At 37.2% G+C, this 16,143-nt stretch overlaps 2 protein-coding genes across 2 annotated transcripts in view; one reads left to right on the top strand and one right to left on the bottom strand.

The window, feature by feature from the left end:
* The window catches only part of LOC107551141 (GTPase IMAP family member 4-like), a 2,832-nt gene extending 2,595 nt beyond the window's left edge, over positions 1-237 (top strand). The window contains exon 4 of the mRNA XM_016232644.1: positions 228-237. Within this exon, the coding sequence (XP_016088130.1) occupies positions 228-237 (10 nt within the window). The remainder of the gene's footprint in view (positions 1-227) is intronic.
* Positions 167-16,143, bottom strand: part of LOC107551140 (apolipoprotein L3-like) — an 18,274-nt gene continuing 2,297 nt past the window's right edge. Inside the window, exons 2-4 of the mRNA XM_016232643.1 lie at positions 14,862-14,924; positions 14,477-14,768; positions 167-952 (exon numbers count right to left, since the gene is read on the bottom strand). Coding sequence (XP_016088129.1) covers positions 434-952; positions 14,477-14,768; positions 14,862-14,924 — 874 coding nt within the window. The 3' untranslated portion in view covers positions 167-433. The remainder of the gene's footprint in view (positions 953-14,476; positions 14,769-14,861; positions 14,925-16,143) is intronic.

Here is a 16,143-nt window from a genome sequence, read left to right as displayed (position 1 = left end):
AATCATAAGTGTCCTTGATCATAAAAGTCCTTGACACATAAGACACAAACATTAATGCAATACATTTTTTAATCAGTTATATACAAATGTGATTATACAAATGACAATGTAAATCATATGTACATATAATAAACAGATATTTAAGCTTAGACCAGTATGTAATAATTTTCAAGTTTTTTAAAAGTAATGATTTTTAACTCATTTACTATGTGCTATAATCTGAGCAGATCTCAGTAATGCTTACATTCTTACTAACATGAATTATTAAAAAGTCAGAAAGCTTGAAAAGACATAAGTGTTGATAATTGATTGGTGTTCCAGGAAAGGAGATCTAACAGGAATGGATGGAGTCATTAATTTAAAGACAAATATTTAATGTTCATCTCAATTCTTCTTGAAAAGTACTTAAGCAGCAAATTACTCTAAAACAAATTTAAGGCAGAAAGAGTTGCTCCAACACTTCCTGGCTTTTCCTAAACCTCCATATTCCAATGCATAATGAATCATGGATCTTCTGCCAGGCCTCCTGCTCAGATTTCCACAGAGCTGCTCTGGAGCGGATGAGCTGAGAGGCCTCACTCTTGCTCCCTTTGGCTAGACTTATACTGTCTTTGCAAATAAACAAGACATCTAAGCCAATAAAGAGGGCATTTAGAGTGATGAATCCAGCTCTAGCAGACTTTGAGAGCGCTAGTGGCGTCCCTTTCGCCAGCTGCCCAATGTCGGGCAGGTCTGCAGCCAGTTTGGGAATGCTGCGAGCACTTTGCGCCTCCTGGAGCCCGACCTTGGCTGCAGTTGCAATCACCTCCTCACTTTTGAGAACTTTGACAGCTGAAGCTGCATCTACCAGGCCATCAATACCTTTGGCCACTACTCCTGCACGAGCTATCAACTTTCCCGCTCCAAACATATCTACAACATCAAGCCCCTCTAAACGCTCCTCACTACTGGCCTGCTCCAGACAGTCTAGAATCTTGCCCACATCATCCATGTATCTCTGGAAAATGTCCTGTGCATTTTTCCCTTGCTGACTGTTGACTACTGCCTCAGTGATGCCTGTGACGATACTATTGACACCACTGGTCACCCCCAGACCGACACCGGTCAGCGTCAGAACCAGTGACACTCCTGCAGTGACGGGGGCAAGAGCAAGACCAACAATGGACAAGACTCCTCCAATGTATTTTAAAACAGTTCTGGAATAACAGCTTAAACAACTAAGTAGATCATCCTCAGCTGCCATAAAAAAAAGTTGCCTTCCTGCGATACAAAACAACTTTTCTGAAAAGAGTTACTCTGTATAGTTCCTTTTAAGATAATATCTAGGTTAAGTTCTTGACTACAGTTTGTTGTGGGGTAAGTTTCATAGTTGGGTTTTGTACTTACAAGCTCGCAGACATAGCCTATTTGGCAAACAACCTGATTCATGCTATGGATATCACCACATTTTCAAGTTCAAGAATCTGCCATTGAACAAATTGTACTGAAGGACCACTAGTCTGAACATTGGAAGGATGTGCATCCTCTAAATGTATATAATCACACCTGTATAGCTCAATGAATGTCAAACAGGATGCACCCTTTGGTCATAAATTCCAGTTATCACTCTATTAGCCTGAAACAGATGTTAACAAACATGCTTATTGTTGGTCAGACGTTCGTCTGGTCCAGGATGTTGAAGGATCATCAAACACTGGCAAACCGCCATCAATGCCAATAAAGCCACATTGTGCGTGTGTGTGTGTGTGTGTGTGTGTGTTTATCTGGTTTATGAGGACACAAATTTGTATAATAACATGGGTATGACATAGGTATTACAAAGAGAAGGTGATTTATGAGGACATTTTCAGTGTCCCCGTAATTCAAACGGCTTATAAATAATTCAGAATTAGTTTTTTTGAAAATTTAAGTTTCCTTAAGGGGTAGGGCAATAGAAAATATGGTTTGTACAGTAGAAAAACCATTACGCCTATGCAGAGTCCCCATAAACCATAAAAACAAACCTGTGTGTGTGTTTAACTACCAATACTTTGACATTTAAAACCTGCGGTTTCACTGTAGTCCACTTTCAGTTTAATCAAACTCGTACAGCTAAGCCAAGTAGAAAAATAAATTATTGTGTTTCGTTAAATAAATAAGACAAAACAAATATTGTAGCCTATACTTTTTCACAGTGCAGAACCCAAAGTTATTCAACAATAATACAATTTACATTAAATGTCACACCACAAAACTAGAGCTAGATAACATGGAAAAATTAGCTAAGTTAACTAGTTTTTCTGCATTCTTGCTATGTTTTGTAGGCTAATGTGATAGGCGTAGTTAACCTGAATAAAACAGTGTTTACTTCCTTAAACTTCGCCAGACTTGTTAAACGATCTTAATTCACGTTAAAACGTATTTTAGACTTTAACATTGTTTTTACATTTTGTTTTGTTTTTCTGTTTGAGAAATACGGCTTCTGACATGGCTTTTTATTTTTGACTTTGTGTGACTAATAAATATAAGGAAAAAAAGAACTGTATTTATTTAAAGATTACAAATAATACACACCTGTTGCCCATCGTTTTTCCGAGTAGTCTGCAGATGGAAAGTGGTGGTACTGCCAAACTGAGGTGAGAAACCTAGAGAGGAATCTTTTGTTTTTGCTCCTCCGGACGGAGGTTTAAGTTTCGCTTTTTCTTCTCCATTTTCATTGCTCCGCCCGTCGCCACAGAGGTTCAAAGGTTCAACAATTGTACGTTAACAACCGGTTAAACGCACTGGAAACAGAAATGCTACTCTTATGAAGAGCACTATCACATGTTAGCTCTGTTATTTTTTTTCCGTCACCGACCCTTTATCATATAAAAAGCGCATTGTACTGACTTGACATTCCTCAACTCACACGCCTGTTGGGACAATGAAGTGTTTGTTCCGTTCATATGAGGGCGACGCAAACTACGCTAAGGGCTGTATAACAAAACGGCGACTTGTTTGTACTTTCGACCAGCACGGCACAGGCAGCGACCTTCAGTGTCTGCGCGCTCGCTTCACTTCGCTTAGGACGCGAGTCGAGCGAAATTAGATGAATGTCCTAAAAGGTTGAAAACCCATGCTGTAAAAAGCACTTTTCAATATCGAAAAACGTTGAGATGAGCATGAGGTAGCCTATTTTTGCAATTAAATGGATGACTGTATTTAGCATAGCGACATTCAGTTGAGCAGTTACCAGGGGCGATTCTAGGATTTTCATTTTAGGGAGGCTCAGTCCCCAATGAGGGTATAATATATAATGCTTGACTAATAGGGGTGGAATGCTAAATTTATATACCAAAAAGTGAAGTATTCCACTGTATTGCATAGATAGGTATAACATAACTGAATAAGCCAAATACAAGTCTTCATGATCTCTCTCACACACACACACGCACACACACACACCTGTTTACTGTAGGCTACACACATAGTACAACCCTCTTTCCTTAGCTCAAGTATGCAAACCTCTTTGCCACATGCACTGTAAAATGTATTACATTGAAAGTTAAATTTTCAAATGAAAATGGCAACATGATCGTTTTATACAGTATGCGTTCATATGTGCTTCATTTTCGCTGGAGGAAACAGCTGTGGTGTGAGGAGGGGTGAACGCAGCGAAAACTTAGGCTACAACCGATTGTTATTTTGTAAACCGCATTTATGACAAAGAACAAAACTGCACAGATGCAGCTATTTACAACAATCTATCGTTAAACACACACCTTGTCCTCTGTTTCTTGTCCTAAAAATGGCCTAGCAACGCCCATATGGCAGTTATAGTGTCCTGGAACAATATCCAGACTTGTAACTGGTTAATATTATAGGCCTAAATGTTATTAAAAACGTTACTAGATCTGCTTAATTTATACCACATAGTAATTATTTAGCATTGAGGGTTTTTAGAAGTTAACAGCCATTAAGCTTAATATTCATCCTATACAAATGACTTAGAATGTCAAATCACATAGGCTATAGGTCGATTTTTCTGATTTTATCGATTTTATTTTTTAGAAATCGAGGAATCGCGATTTTGAATATAAATATTACCAAATGCTACAATTAGACACTTTAATAATATGCCGATCATAATAACAGTAAAGAGAAAAGAACGATCCAACCGCACGTGATGCGCTCATATCGCGAGGCGCCGTTCACACAGAATGCGCTTTTGAGTTGACAAAGATGCATAGTGGAATAGTGGAATAGAAAAAAACATGCAAAAAGATGTGAGTGAACTTCTTTTAATTTGAGCGCTGCGTTTTTATAATGTAATTTCATGCGTGAGATGCTGCAAGAGATGCTGCAACAGTCAAACGCGTCCATAGAAAAAACTATGGAAAAGCAGCGCAATCGAATTAAAAACCTGTAAAGAACTACTACTGTATGTCTAATAGTTCATGTTTGCATCACGGTGACAGGCTGAAAGCTGCTGTTCGTTGTTTACACAGAACATATTGTTAATAGTCTATGGTGTTATACCTCAGTCAGAAAGAGCTTTATTGCCAAGTATGTTTACACAGACAAGGAATTTGACTTAGTGACAGGAGCTTCCAGTGCAGAAGAAAGTATGGACATAGTGCAAACTAGTGCAGCAGACATAGGAATTACACAGTAGAGATGGAGTATAATACTAATATATGAAAAACAGAAAATTAAATAATGCACTATATACAGAAGTAGAAATATATAGAAATGTAACTGTTTAAATGAATGTACAGAATAGATATATTTACAAGTGTGCAGTCATTTTGAATTTGAATTACATTGACTGTTGAGAATTTTTTGAAGCATTTTCATTGTAGCCTATTATTTCTGAACATATAACATGTAGGCTACAAGACAAGTTTGTACAGGATGCAGTTGTAGTTCATGCATCTTTTATGCAAAGATATTTAACAAGTGATTTGTTTAACATTTGCATCATGTTGACAACTTCATGTGTGCTGCACTTAGAATATAATTTTCTTTAACTAGAGGGTTAATAAAGAAAAAGCTATTTGAATCATGTTGTGGTAACATTTTAAGTTGACTAGTTAAAAATCGTTAAAAATCGAGAATCAAGAAGCTATAGGCCTAGCTGTAATAATAACTGAACTGCAATGTGTGTGCATACCAGGGTGGGCAGTTTTGGTCCTGGAGGGCCACTGGCCTGCAGAGTTTCGCTCCAACCCTAATCAAACACCTAGCTAATCAAAGATCACTAGAAAGCTACAGGGAGGAGTGTTTAATTGTGGTTGAGCTAAGCTGCAAAAAAGGCTATACTTTGCAAGAGCATAAGTATATTCTTGCAAAGTATATTATTTCTGTAAAAAACACTCTTTTTTTTAAGTCTATTTCTTATTAAAAGGGTTAAAAATATTAAGATATTAATATTTTAATTGACTTTAAAAAGATACTCTTTACGAGTACAAATGTGATACATTGTATTTTAGTTATTTTTGTGATTAGTTTTTTAAAGGGGTCATGAACTGAGAAACCAAAATTCCCTTGATCTTTTGACATATAAGAGGTCATTGCACAGTACTATAAAAACATCCTGTAAATTTCAGAACTCAAAACTTTGTCGCTACTCTAAAAACAGCTTATATTAAAGGCAGTCTGCAAAAACGACAGTTTTTGGAATGTTCTACTCTATGATGTAATAGTGTGGCTAAACTCCGCCTCAGGAGTGTTTAATTGTGGTTGAGCTAAGCTGCAAAAAAGGCTATACTTTGCAAGAGCATAAGTATATTCTTGCAAAGTATATTATTTCTGTAAAAAACACTCTTTTTTTTAAGTCTATTTCTTATTAAAAGGGTTAAAAATATTAAGATATTAATATTTTAATTGACTTTAAAAAGATACTCTTTACGAGTACAAATGTGATACATTGTATTTTAGTTATTTTTGTGATTAGTTTTTTAAAGGGGTCATGAACTGAGAAACCAAAATTCCCTTGATCTTTTGACATATAAGAGGTCATTGCACAGTACTATAAAAACATCCTGTAAATTTCAGAACTCAAAACTTTGTCGCTACTCTAAAAACAGCTTATATTAAAGGCAGTCTGCAAAAACGACAGTTTTTGGAATGTTCTACTCTATGATGTAATAGTGTGGCTAAACTCCGCCTCCGCAGATGATGATCAACGCCTGCTTCTACATCACTGCCTGTTTAGCCCTGCCCATTGATTCATGCATGTAGTGTAAATAACGAGAGGAAAACGCAAATGCAGGTCTATGCAGAAAACAAACGATAAAGATGTTTCCAAAGACAAGAAGACGCTGTGCATTGCCAAGCTGTAGAAACAGTGTTTGCATTGCCTTCCTTCTGATCCCAACATTAGGAAAGAGGGAACTAACTTTTTAATGAAGTGAAATCCAGACCGTGTCAGTAAGAACTTGGACATTTATTCACTTTATACTGTGGATTCATTTACAAACGAGGTTCAATTTGACGCGGGATTTTCAGAAAGATTGAAACTGAAAGACGATGCTGTGCCGACTATAATGAATCTGACAGTAATGTCGCAACACACAAGTGTGAGTAACTGTTAGTAACTCTTCGTGCAGATCGTTTGTATTGAGTTCTTTATGCATTTTTGACCTAAATCACAGCAGCGCCCATCTATGAGGAATGTACTCCGTCAAACATACACAACTGTTAGACAATCATAGCAGTGGGCATTTACTTCCGAGTCTCCAATCCACCACGCCTTCAAACAGAGCGTTCTGATGAGAGAGGTTAAAACAGGACAGAAAATAGCCTATTACTTCTAAATTGTGATGTTTTTTGATGTAAAAATCGTGATAACATTATGGACCTCAGAGAAAAGTACAAAATAAAAAACAGGCAGTTCATGACCCCTTTAAAAAGTTAATAAAAAGTTAGTAGACAAGCTTTATTAAGCAGACATGGTTCTTATAAAAATATATCTCAATATTTTCTGGGATTTTATCGATAATGATAATTAGATGATATTTTGCTGAGTGTGTTATTGTGCTGATATCTAAAGGACAACTGTGGACAGCTGACTCCTGAATTTTTTGATATTCTTCATATTCTGTGTGGTGATCAGTTCACAGCAGTGATAGAAATTAATCTTTTCCAATCAGTTTAAATTGATTTTGACCTTTTATGGGCATTTTTATCTTTATAAAGCCATTTCTAAAGTGTGCATCATCTTTTCAGTCAAATTCTTAAATTGAATCAGTCAATTAGAATAATCAGTCATTTGGGCTGTTACCAAGCAAATTAAATCAGTATTGACTAAATTAATCTTTGCAATGCAGAGAAAACACAGAAGCTGCTTTAGAAGGGGCATTTAGATGCATTTACACACTGTTTAATGCAGGACATTAATGTTTTAACCTGCAGTTACAAATGCATTAATACTGTTTTGATATTTTAAACATAAAACGTTGAATACTATTATTTTTTTTAAATGAAAAGACACTTTCCAGTAGGTGGCAGCAAGTCACTGTTAACAAGTGAGTCATTGCGACTGAACCTAAAATCAATATCACATTTGTAATCATGCTGCTTTTTGGTGGAAAAAACGTCAGTCTTCGCGTGATACTGCTTAACTATATGAAATGATATACATATATACATTTCTGCCCCCATATCTTGAATTTTGTGATCATTCTAAGTGCATTTTAATAAACTGAATCATGCAGTGAAAGAACGCGCACTTCCACTTTCTCTCGAGGAAGAAATAGGGCAGGTGCTCAAGCCCCCTTTGAGCGCTCGCACAATTTAAAAATAAACGGTCATTGTTCGTTTAACTGGCTGACTGACTCGCTCGTTTATCGATCTCTTTATTGAATGATTACTTCAAATGAATATATTTATGAGAGTAAATATGATATCAGAGGGATTTAAAATGCCTAACTGAAGAGAACATGATGTTAAGCAAGAAGTTTTTGTTTACGGATTAAAAGAAGGTCCCGCTGCACAAACTGTAGCTAACACTGTCAGTTTGACCAATCAGAAACAACCTATGGTGATGTCATCCATTTCATACACTCCCATCTCCATTTTGAGCTAACAGGAGAAGTGGCATGTGTCTATGAGCAAGATTGTGAATTTTATCACCAAAACAATTATTTTCAGGTAAGAAAGTAATTTTTTTTTAATCAAGATTATTTTTTGCCTAGCATTCATTGTAATGTAGATAAAAAAAATTGACTTACATAATCATAAACACACCCACACTGACACACACAGAAATTTGTTATAGTTTTAAGTTTAAAGTTCCAGAATATTTTTGTTAGTTTAAATTCTTCAATAACGTTCTTGCATAATCTGGAAAGTGTGGATATTGTTTCACCAAATTACCTCTAATTGTTACATCTATCCCCAGCTAGTGTTACAACTCACCCCAGTGGTGGGGTAGGTTGTAACAATGGACCTCTTTGTATTTGACATTAACTCACATAATCTGTGATTGTGTAGTACAAGTTCAAGTGAGTTTTATTTGTGGTAGACAAATGTGGCTATGGTGTATCAAAGTTTGAGAGGTCTAGCATGAACAACCACTAAGTTACTGACCCTCAAACAAAAAGTGTTACTATCATCCCCGGTCTACGGTGGCCGAGAAGTGCTAAACAAATCACAATTCTGAAAACAAATTACAAACACAAATGCAAGTCTACAAAACAAAATAACAATTCAGAAAGGACAACAACAATTCAGAAAACATTATAACAAGTCAGAAAACACAACGACAAATCCGAAAACAAATGAACAAGTCAGAAAACACAACGACAAATCAGACAAACCGGAAGAGGTAGGTATAGTTTGAGACAGCGCCATTGGTTTGGGATTACTCACCGCTGACTGGACGAGACATCTGTCAATCAATGTATACAGGAAGAACCAGCCGAAGAACAGCAGAGTCGTGGTAGAAAGTTCGGAGATGGTATTAAAGTAGCTCAGTTTAAATGTATTGTATGAATTGCCCTTACTATGGAATAAAAAATACGGAGTGTATATTTACATTTAGTTAAAAGTGGCTGTGAAACATCAGCTCCAGTGGCACAGATGGATAAGCGTGTGTCGTTGGCTTTTTGATGCGTTCGATCCCACCTTTTGCCTAACTTTTTTTCTCCCTTTTCAAATCTCGTATCACATAGTAAAGGCATTTATTTTCAATAAAAATTAAGAAAATAATCAAAAAGTTGAAATAAAGTATCAGGTAGGGTTAGGGTAGGTGTAGGGAGGGCTTTATTGTACCAATAAGGTGGCATCCATTTAATAATTAAAATTATAATTTACACTCAATACGTTATTATTGCATACTGTTTTATAATGTACTACAATACTGAAGTGTAGATAATTGTCACTATTTGCAACAAGTAGTATACTTGATAGTAGAAATCCTGCTATTTTAACATAGTGTAACTAGGTATTTGCACTTAGTGTAAATAGCATATTGCTAAAAATACTGCTATTTTCACTTAGTGTAAATAGAATCCATTGCTAATACGAGATTTGAAAAGGGACGAAAAAAAAGTTTGGCAAAAGACGGGATCAAACCCGGGTCGATCGCATCAAAAAACCAGTGACACACACTTATCCATCTGCGCCACTGGAGCTGATATATTACAGCCACTTTTAACTAAATTTAAATATACACTCCGTATTTTTTATTCCATAGTAAGGGCAATTCATACAATACATTTAAACTGAGCTACTTTAATACCATCTCCGAACTTTCTACCACGACTCTGCTGTTCTTCTGCTGGTTCTTCCTGTATACGTTGATTGACAGATGTCTCGTCCAGTCAGCGGTGAGTAATCCCAAACCAATGCTCTCTCAAACTATACCTACCTCTTCCGGTTTGTCTGATTTGTCGTTGTGTTTTCTGACTTGTTCCTTTGTTTTCGGATTTGTCGTTGTGTTTTCTGACTTGTTATTTTGTTTTCGAATTTGTCATTGTGTTTTCTGACTTGTTATAATGTTTTCTGAATTGTTGTTGTGTTTTCTGAATTATTTTGTTTTTTAGACTTGCATTTGCGTTTGTAATTTGTTATTCTGTTTTCAGAATTGTGATTTGTTTTGCACTTCTCGGCCACCGTACCGGTCTCCCCCTATATATATATAGGTTTATAGGGGGAGACTATTCACATACACATATAACACATATCTCAGCAGAACTCTTGTATTACAATTCCTTTTTTTATGGTTTCAGTGAAGCACATTTACACAAATGAAAAAAAAAACTGATCCTGGTGAGGAGAACGGTATGTATTATTTTACCCACCCTGTGTGTGTGTGTGTGTGTGTGAGGAATAGGCTGCTGACATTCCAAAACATTACATCATTTTACAGTAAAAGGGGAACATTGCTACTACAGCCCCTGAAGGCAGCCCAGCTGTCTACTTAGCAAACGGACACCAGACTGTTTTGCTCAGATTGCATAACATACACAGGAGGAGCAACCAAAAAATGTCCTTAACTAAAAGCAGTTAAGCTATGCATAATACATATGTGTGTGTGAATAAATGTCATATTTTATAAACCAAAGTGTAAAAATGTTGCGCACATCCCACAAACCCACACAGGGCTCAGGTGCAGGACAAAAAAGTCAAACTATAGTAAAAATACAAACGTATTGTCCGCACACTGATGTAACTGCTCCATAAAAATAATGTATTGCTGCAACGTTTCGACCATCAGGTCTTCGTCAAGAGCGAACAGCCGCTCCCTATAGCCTAGGCAGAGTACGCAGTTTGCGTAGGGCACCAACTCACAGGGGGGCACCATCCCAGTTGCTCAAAAAAAAAAAACTTTTGTTCTATATTAATATTAACATATACATATACGTAAATAAAAATATAAACAAGAACATATATACATAATTATAAAAAATGCGTTTTACGGTGAACAGTAGACAGGCGAAGCACACGTGACGCGCCATTCCCGCATCCGCGCCCGCCTCATGTTTGAGGCTGACAGCAAATGATCATAACTGCTGGACAACTGTGCCCGGGAAAAAGACATCAGTAGTCCGGCGCCGAGATAAGAAAAAGAAAAAAAGCGAGTATGTTATTGTTTATAAAGCTTTTATTCAAGAGTCACATTGAAGTATTTTGATATATCATTGGAACACAAGATCTTATGGTGGTGACATCTGACGGTGTTGACAAATTTGGCATTTCTTTCACAAAACCAATGGAGTTCATGTAGTAGCCATTTTATTTGTTTATTTGTTTCTGTTGATGCTAGATGCTAATGGAACGTGCTTCAGGAGAATACAATTATCTAAATATTTCAAATATTTTCCTCAGAAATTGGAAGATGGTGTTGACATATCATGGCTGTGACACAGGAAATATTAACATTAGGATTTAAAATATTCTAAAACTATAAAACTTAAAAAGCAGAGCCTGTCTGACACTGATGTACTCTGCAGAGGTGAACTGTGGTAAGGGGGTCCTTGACAGCTGCCCCTGATATGCCCTGATTTTATTACATTTTATTGAATGTCTGACGGTGTTGACAAAAAGTGGGGACGCAACTTTAAAATCTTATGAAACATGCATGTGTCATTAAAAAACAACCTTGCTTTGATAGGAGATATTATTAAGTGTTGCTTTTGATAAAACAAGCTATTTTTCATCATTAAAAAAACATTTGTATCCATTTTATTGCATATGAATGATTGAACCCTTCTCTGTGGACACACTGTTTTAGATGTAGTGAGAGGACAACAAGAAACATAGATTTGGTATAATAATGAGAAAATTAAATTGAAGGTGATATTTGTGTTAAATACATTCTATTATTAATCCCTCATGACATTTAAAATTTAAAATATTTTTATTTTTTAAAGCTAATAGCAGTTAGCCTTGCTGGACCTGTTTTGTCCCATGTCTCAAGAATATAGTAACGTTATGGGAACGTTAGATTAATGTTAGAATAACATTATGGGAGCGTTAGAATAACGTTCTGGGAACCAAAAACTACAGTTCTGGGAACATTAAGAAAACTTTCCTGGCTAACCAAAAACAAACCATAAAAAATGTTCTGGGAACCAAAGACTAATGTTATGGGAACCAAACACGGTGGATAATCGCATTTTACGTAAAATTAAAAATGGACTTTTCAATACCGACCAGATACAATACTGATTTTGGCGGGAACTCAAAATTTTCTTTTTGCATTTTGGAACCAAGCTCTTCATATGTTGTTGAATATGTTTGTTTGATAATATGTAATAGGCCTAAATATTAAAAATAATTAAATCATATCTAATTATGATGCAAGGTAATTTTTAATGAATCAGAGATGGCCCACTTTACCTGTAAAGACATTTGTCTTGAGTATGAACTCAAAATGTTCATATACCTTCCAAGTAACACATTATGAAAATATTACAGCTGGGCCTTAAAGGGGTCATATGATGCGATTTCAATTTTTCCTTTCTCTTTGGAGTGTTACAAGCTCTTGGTGCATAAAGAAGATCTGTACAGTTGCAAAGACTAAAGTCTCAAATCCAAAGAGATATTCTTTATAAAAGTTAAGAGTCAACCACGCCTACCTAAAACGTCTCGTTCTAACATGCTCCCACATATCTACGTCACTGTGTGGGAAGATATAACGCCGCCCAAATGTTCACGCAAAGAAAGAAGGCGTAACTTTTATTCTTGCTGTAGTATTGTTGTTGCCGCCGCCATGTCATGAAGGCGCTGTGTGATTCGTTGTGAAAGCGAAACTACTTTGTTTGGCGGTCATATGATGCGATTTCAATTTTTCCTTTCTCTTCGGGAGTGTTACAAGCTCTTGGTGCGTAAAGAAGATCTGTAAAGTTGCAAAGACTAAAGTCTCAAATCCAAAGAGATATTCTTTATAAAAGTTAAGAGTCAACCACACCTACCTAAAACGTCTCGTTCTAACATGCTCCCACATGTCTACGTCACTGTGTGGGAAGATATAACGCCGCCCAAATGTTCACGCAAAGAAAGAAGGCGTAACTTTTATTCTTGCTGTAGTATTGTTGTTGCCGCCGCCATGTCATGAAGGCGCTGTGTGATTCGTTGTGAAAGCGAAACTACTTTGTTTGGCTTTCCAAAAGAGGACGATATCTGCTTCGTCATGCCTGGAGCTGATCCGGGCTGGTTGCTGAGGAAATACTACAACTTTGCACTGTGGATCACCGGATCGGCTTTCACCGTGGACGAAGCGGAGTCCAGCCCGGGGTCCGGGGTCGTCACATGTGGTTGCCGCTAGCCCTCCAGACGCTCCTTCGTCGAATCTGCCACCTTCGCTCACTCTAGCCCTCCGGCCGTTCCTCACTTTATCCCCCAGCCTCTGCTCACTCAAGGCCACCGTGTGTGATGCTGTGTTTTGTTGTGAAAGCTAAACTACTTTGTTTGGCTTTCCAAAAGAGGACGATATCTGCTTCGTCATGCCTGGAGCTGATCCGGGCTGGTTGCTGAGGAAATACTACAACTTTGCACTGTGGATCACCGGATCGGCTTTCACCGTGGACGAAGCGGAGTCCAGCCCGGGGTCCGGGGTCGTCACATGTGGTTGCCGCTAGCCCTCCAGACGCTCCTTCGTCGAATCTGCCACCTTCGCTCACTCTAGCCCTCCGGCCGTTCCTCACTTTATCCCCCAGCCTCTGCTCACTCAAGGCCACCGTGTGTGATATACTTTGTATATATGTAGCTTTATAGGATTGAAGAGTTACAAGCATTTAAAAAAATTTTTTTTTAAAATAAATTATACATATCCAATTGCTGTAAATACTCTAAATATCCACTATGTGCTGAAAATCAAGTAGGCTACATCTTTTTTTTTCTCTCTAACAAACATTATTAATTCAATAATTTAGTATAGGATTTAGGAATCCTCATTTTTAAGTTTCTAGATGATAAAAATGTAGGAGTAACCAGTTACAAGTGTTTCAGGAAACCACCAGGATAACTGCTCTAATTACAGTGTTGCTGTGTTAAATATGGCTGTGCAATCTATTCAAAATGCATTCACTTTATGCTCATCTCAACTGTTCTTAATCTTGAAAAGTACATTCAAAAATTTTCTAAAAAAAAAAGAGAAAGAAAAGACTGCTCCAACGCATCCTAGCTTTTCCTCCATATTCCAATGCATAAGGAATCATGTATATTCTGCCAGGCTTCCAGCTCAGATTCCCACAGAGCTGCTCTGGAGCAGATGAGCTGAGATTTCTCACACTTGCTCCCTTTGGCCAGACGTAGGCTTAGTGGCTTCCCTTTTGTCAGCTGCCCAATTTTGGCCATGCATTTTTACTGTGTGCTTTGTAATATTATGTGCACTTTTTGCATTATTGAGGCCAATTTTGGTTGCTGTGACAATCCCCTCCTCAATTTGTAGTGCTTTATCTACCAGGGATCCAATATTACTGCATAAACCTATAGCACCAAATACCAATTTTCCAGCTGTAATGATATCAACCCCAGCAAGCCCCTTCACATCAGGCTCACTACTGGCCTGCTCCAGACAGTCTAGAATCTTGCCCACATCATCCATGTATCTCTGGAAAATGTTCTGTGCATTTTTCCCTTGCTGACTGTTGACTACTGCCTCAGTGATGCCTGTGACGATACTATTGACACCACTGGTCACCCCCAGACCGACACCGGTCAGCGTCAGAACCAGTGACACTCCTGCAGTGACGGGGGCAAGAGCAAGACCAACAATGGACAAGACTCCTCCTGCTATCCCCACTGAACTGCCAGCCACGGTGGAGATACTGGCCCCATCTTCATCCTGTCCAGCTGGACTTTTAATTAATATAAATATTGGACCATGATGTGCCAAAAGCGAATAATTTGCATAAAACATGCCCAAATAACATCCATATAAATTTCTTTACCTTCTCTTTCCCACTGGCTCACATTCTCGCGTGTACACTCTCACCTGAGACCATGCGCAAGACCTGTATGTAAAACAAAGTGCGACATTCTCAAAACCAGTTAAAAAATCATTTTATAAGGGGCTACTTCTGTTTCAGACCTCTCATTTATCAGCTTTGCATATGCATGCATAATTTTTTGACATTTTATGTCATTTTATTTTGTGAAGCAAAAAAATAAGACTTGTAAATTTATTGTTAAAAGCGCTATATAAATAAAGGTGACTTGACTTGACTTACATTCAACTTCCAAAATTGCATTCATCTAACAAAAACATTAATGGCATAAATAAAAACACTTACACTGACAAGCTACGCAATATCGCGTTCATAATCGAATGCGACTCATCTGCGATTATGAACGCGATATTGTGGTGATATACGGCTGTGTATTAAATGCCACTCCATCTGAAAGCACGTGATGGAAATTTACTGTTCACAGAACCGGCTTTACTGACGAGATGCGCATAATCACATGTGATTTATCGTGCAGCCCTAATTTTTTTGTTTTGTTTGTTGATCACAAAGTACAAAATAGATGAGGAAAACTAGGATGCCGGGTGTATTCAAAGCGCCGCCATTACTGTCTAGACTAGAGTGCGTGGAGTTGTGCGCTGTGATTGGTTGTTAATGTTTACAGTGCGTGGAATGGTGCGCTGTGATTGGTTGAGCGGATATATCGCATTCTGCAGAAAAGGGAGACTGGCGTTTGTCGCGGTTTGGAAAAAAAGGGAGAAAACATAACAGAATAAATCGGCGGATATCGTATTTTGCGTAAGATTAAAAATGGACTTTTCAATACCGACCAGATACAATACTGATTTTGACGGAAACTCAAAAAAAAAAAAGGCGTTTATCGCGTTTTGGAACCAAACTCTTCAAATATATATATATATATATATATATATATATATATATTGTAATGACATATGACATTGTAATGACTAATTTTAGTAGCTGATAAACAAATATTGTACATGACATAGATCCTTCATGATGTTATACATTGTTATACATCAAGCTTAATATATATATTTCAGTGTCGTCTGTATATAAGTTTTTGCTAATGTGATTATAAAGTTATCCCCTCCCCCTTTTTTACATTTTGTATGTGTGTGTTTGTTTTGTACTAAAGATAAGTCAAATGGTACTAAATAACATTCACGTTTGGGACCAAAGTTACATAACATTTCTGCAATAATACTATAAACAAGCCCTTGGTTAATAATTATTACATTAATTA

The sequence above is a fragment of the Sinocyclocheilus grahami genome, unplaced genomic scaffold (assembly GCF_001515645.1).
Source record: "Sinocyclocheilus grahami isolate Dianchi unplaced genomic scaffold, SAMN03320097.WGS_v1.1 scaffold416.1, whole genome shotgun sequence".
Lineage (NCBI taxonomy): Eukaryota > Metazoa > Chordata > Actinopteri > Cypriniformes > Cyprinidae > Sinocyclocheilus > Sinocyclocheilus grahami.
The sequence above is the reverse complement of the archived record's forward strand: the minus strand, read 5'-3'. Positions and strand labels throughout refer to the sequence as shown.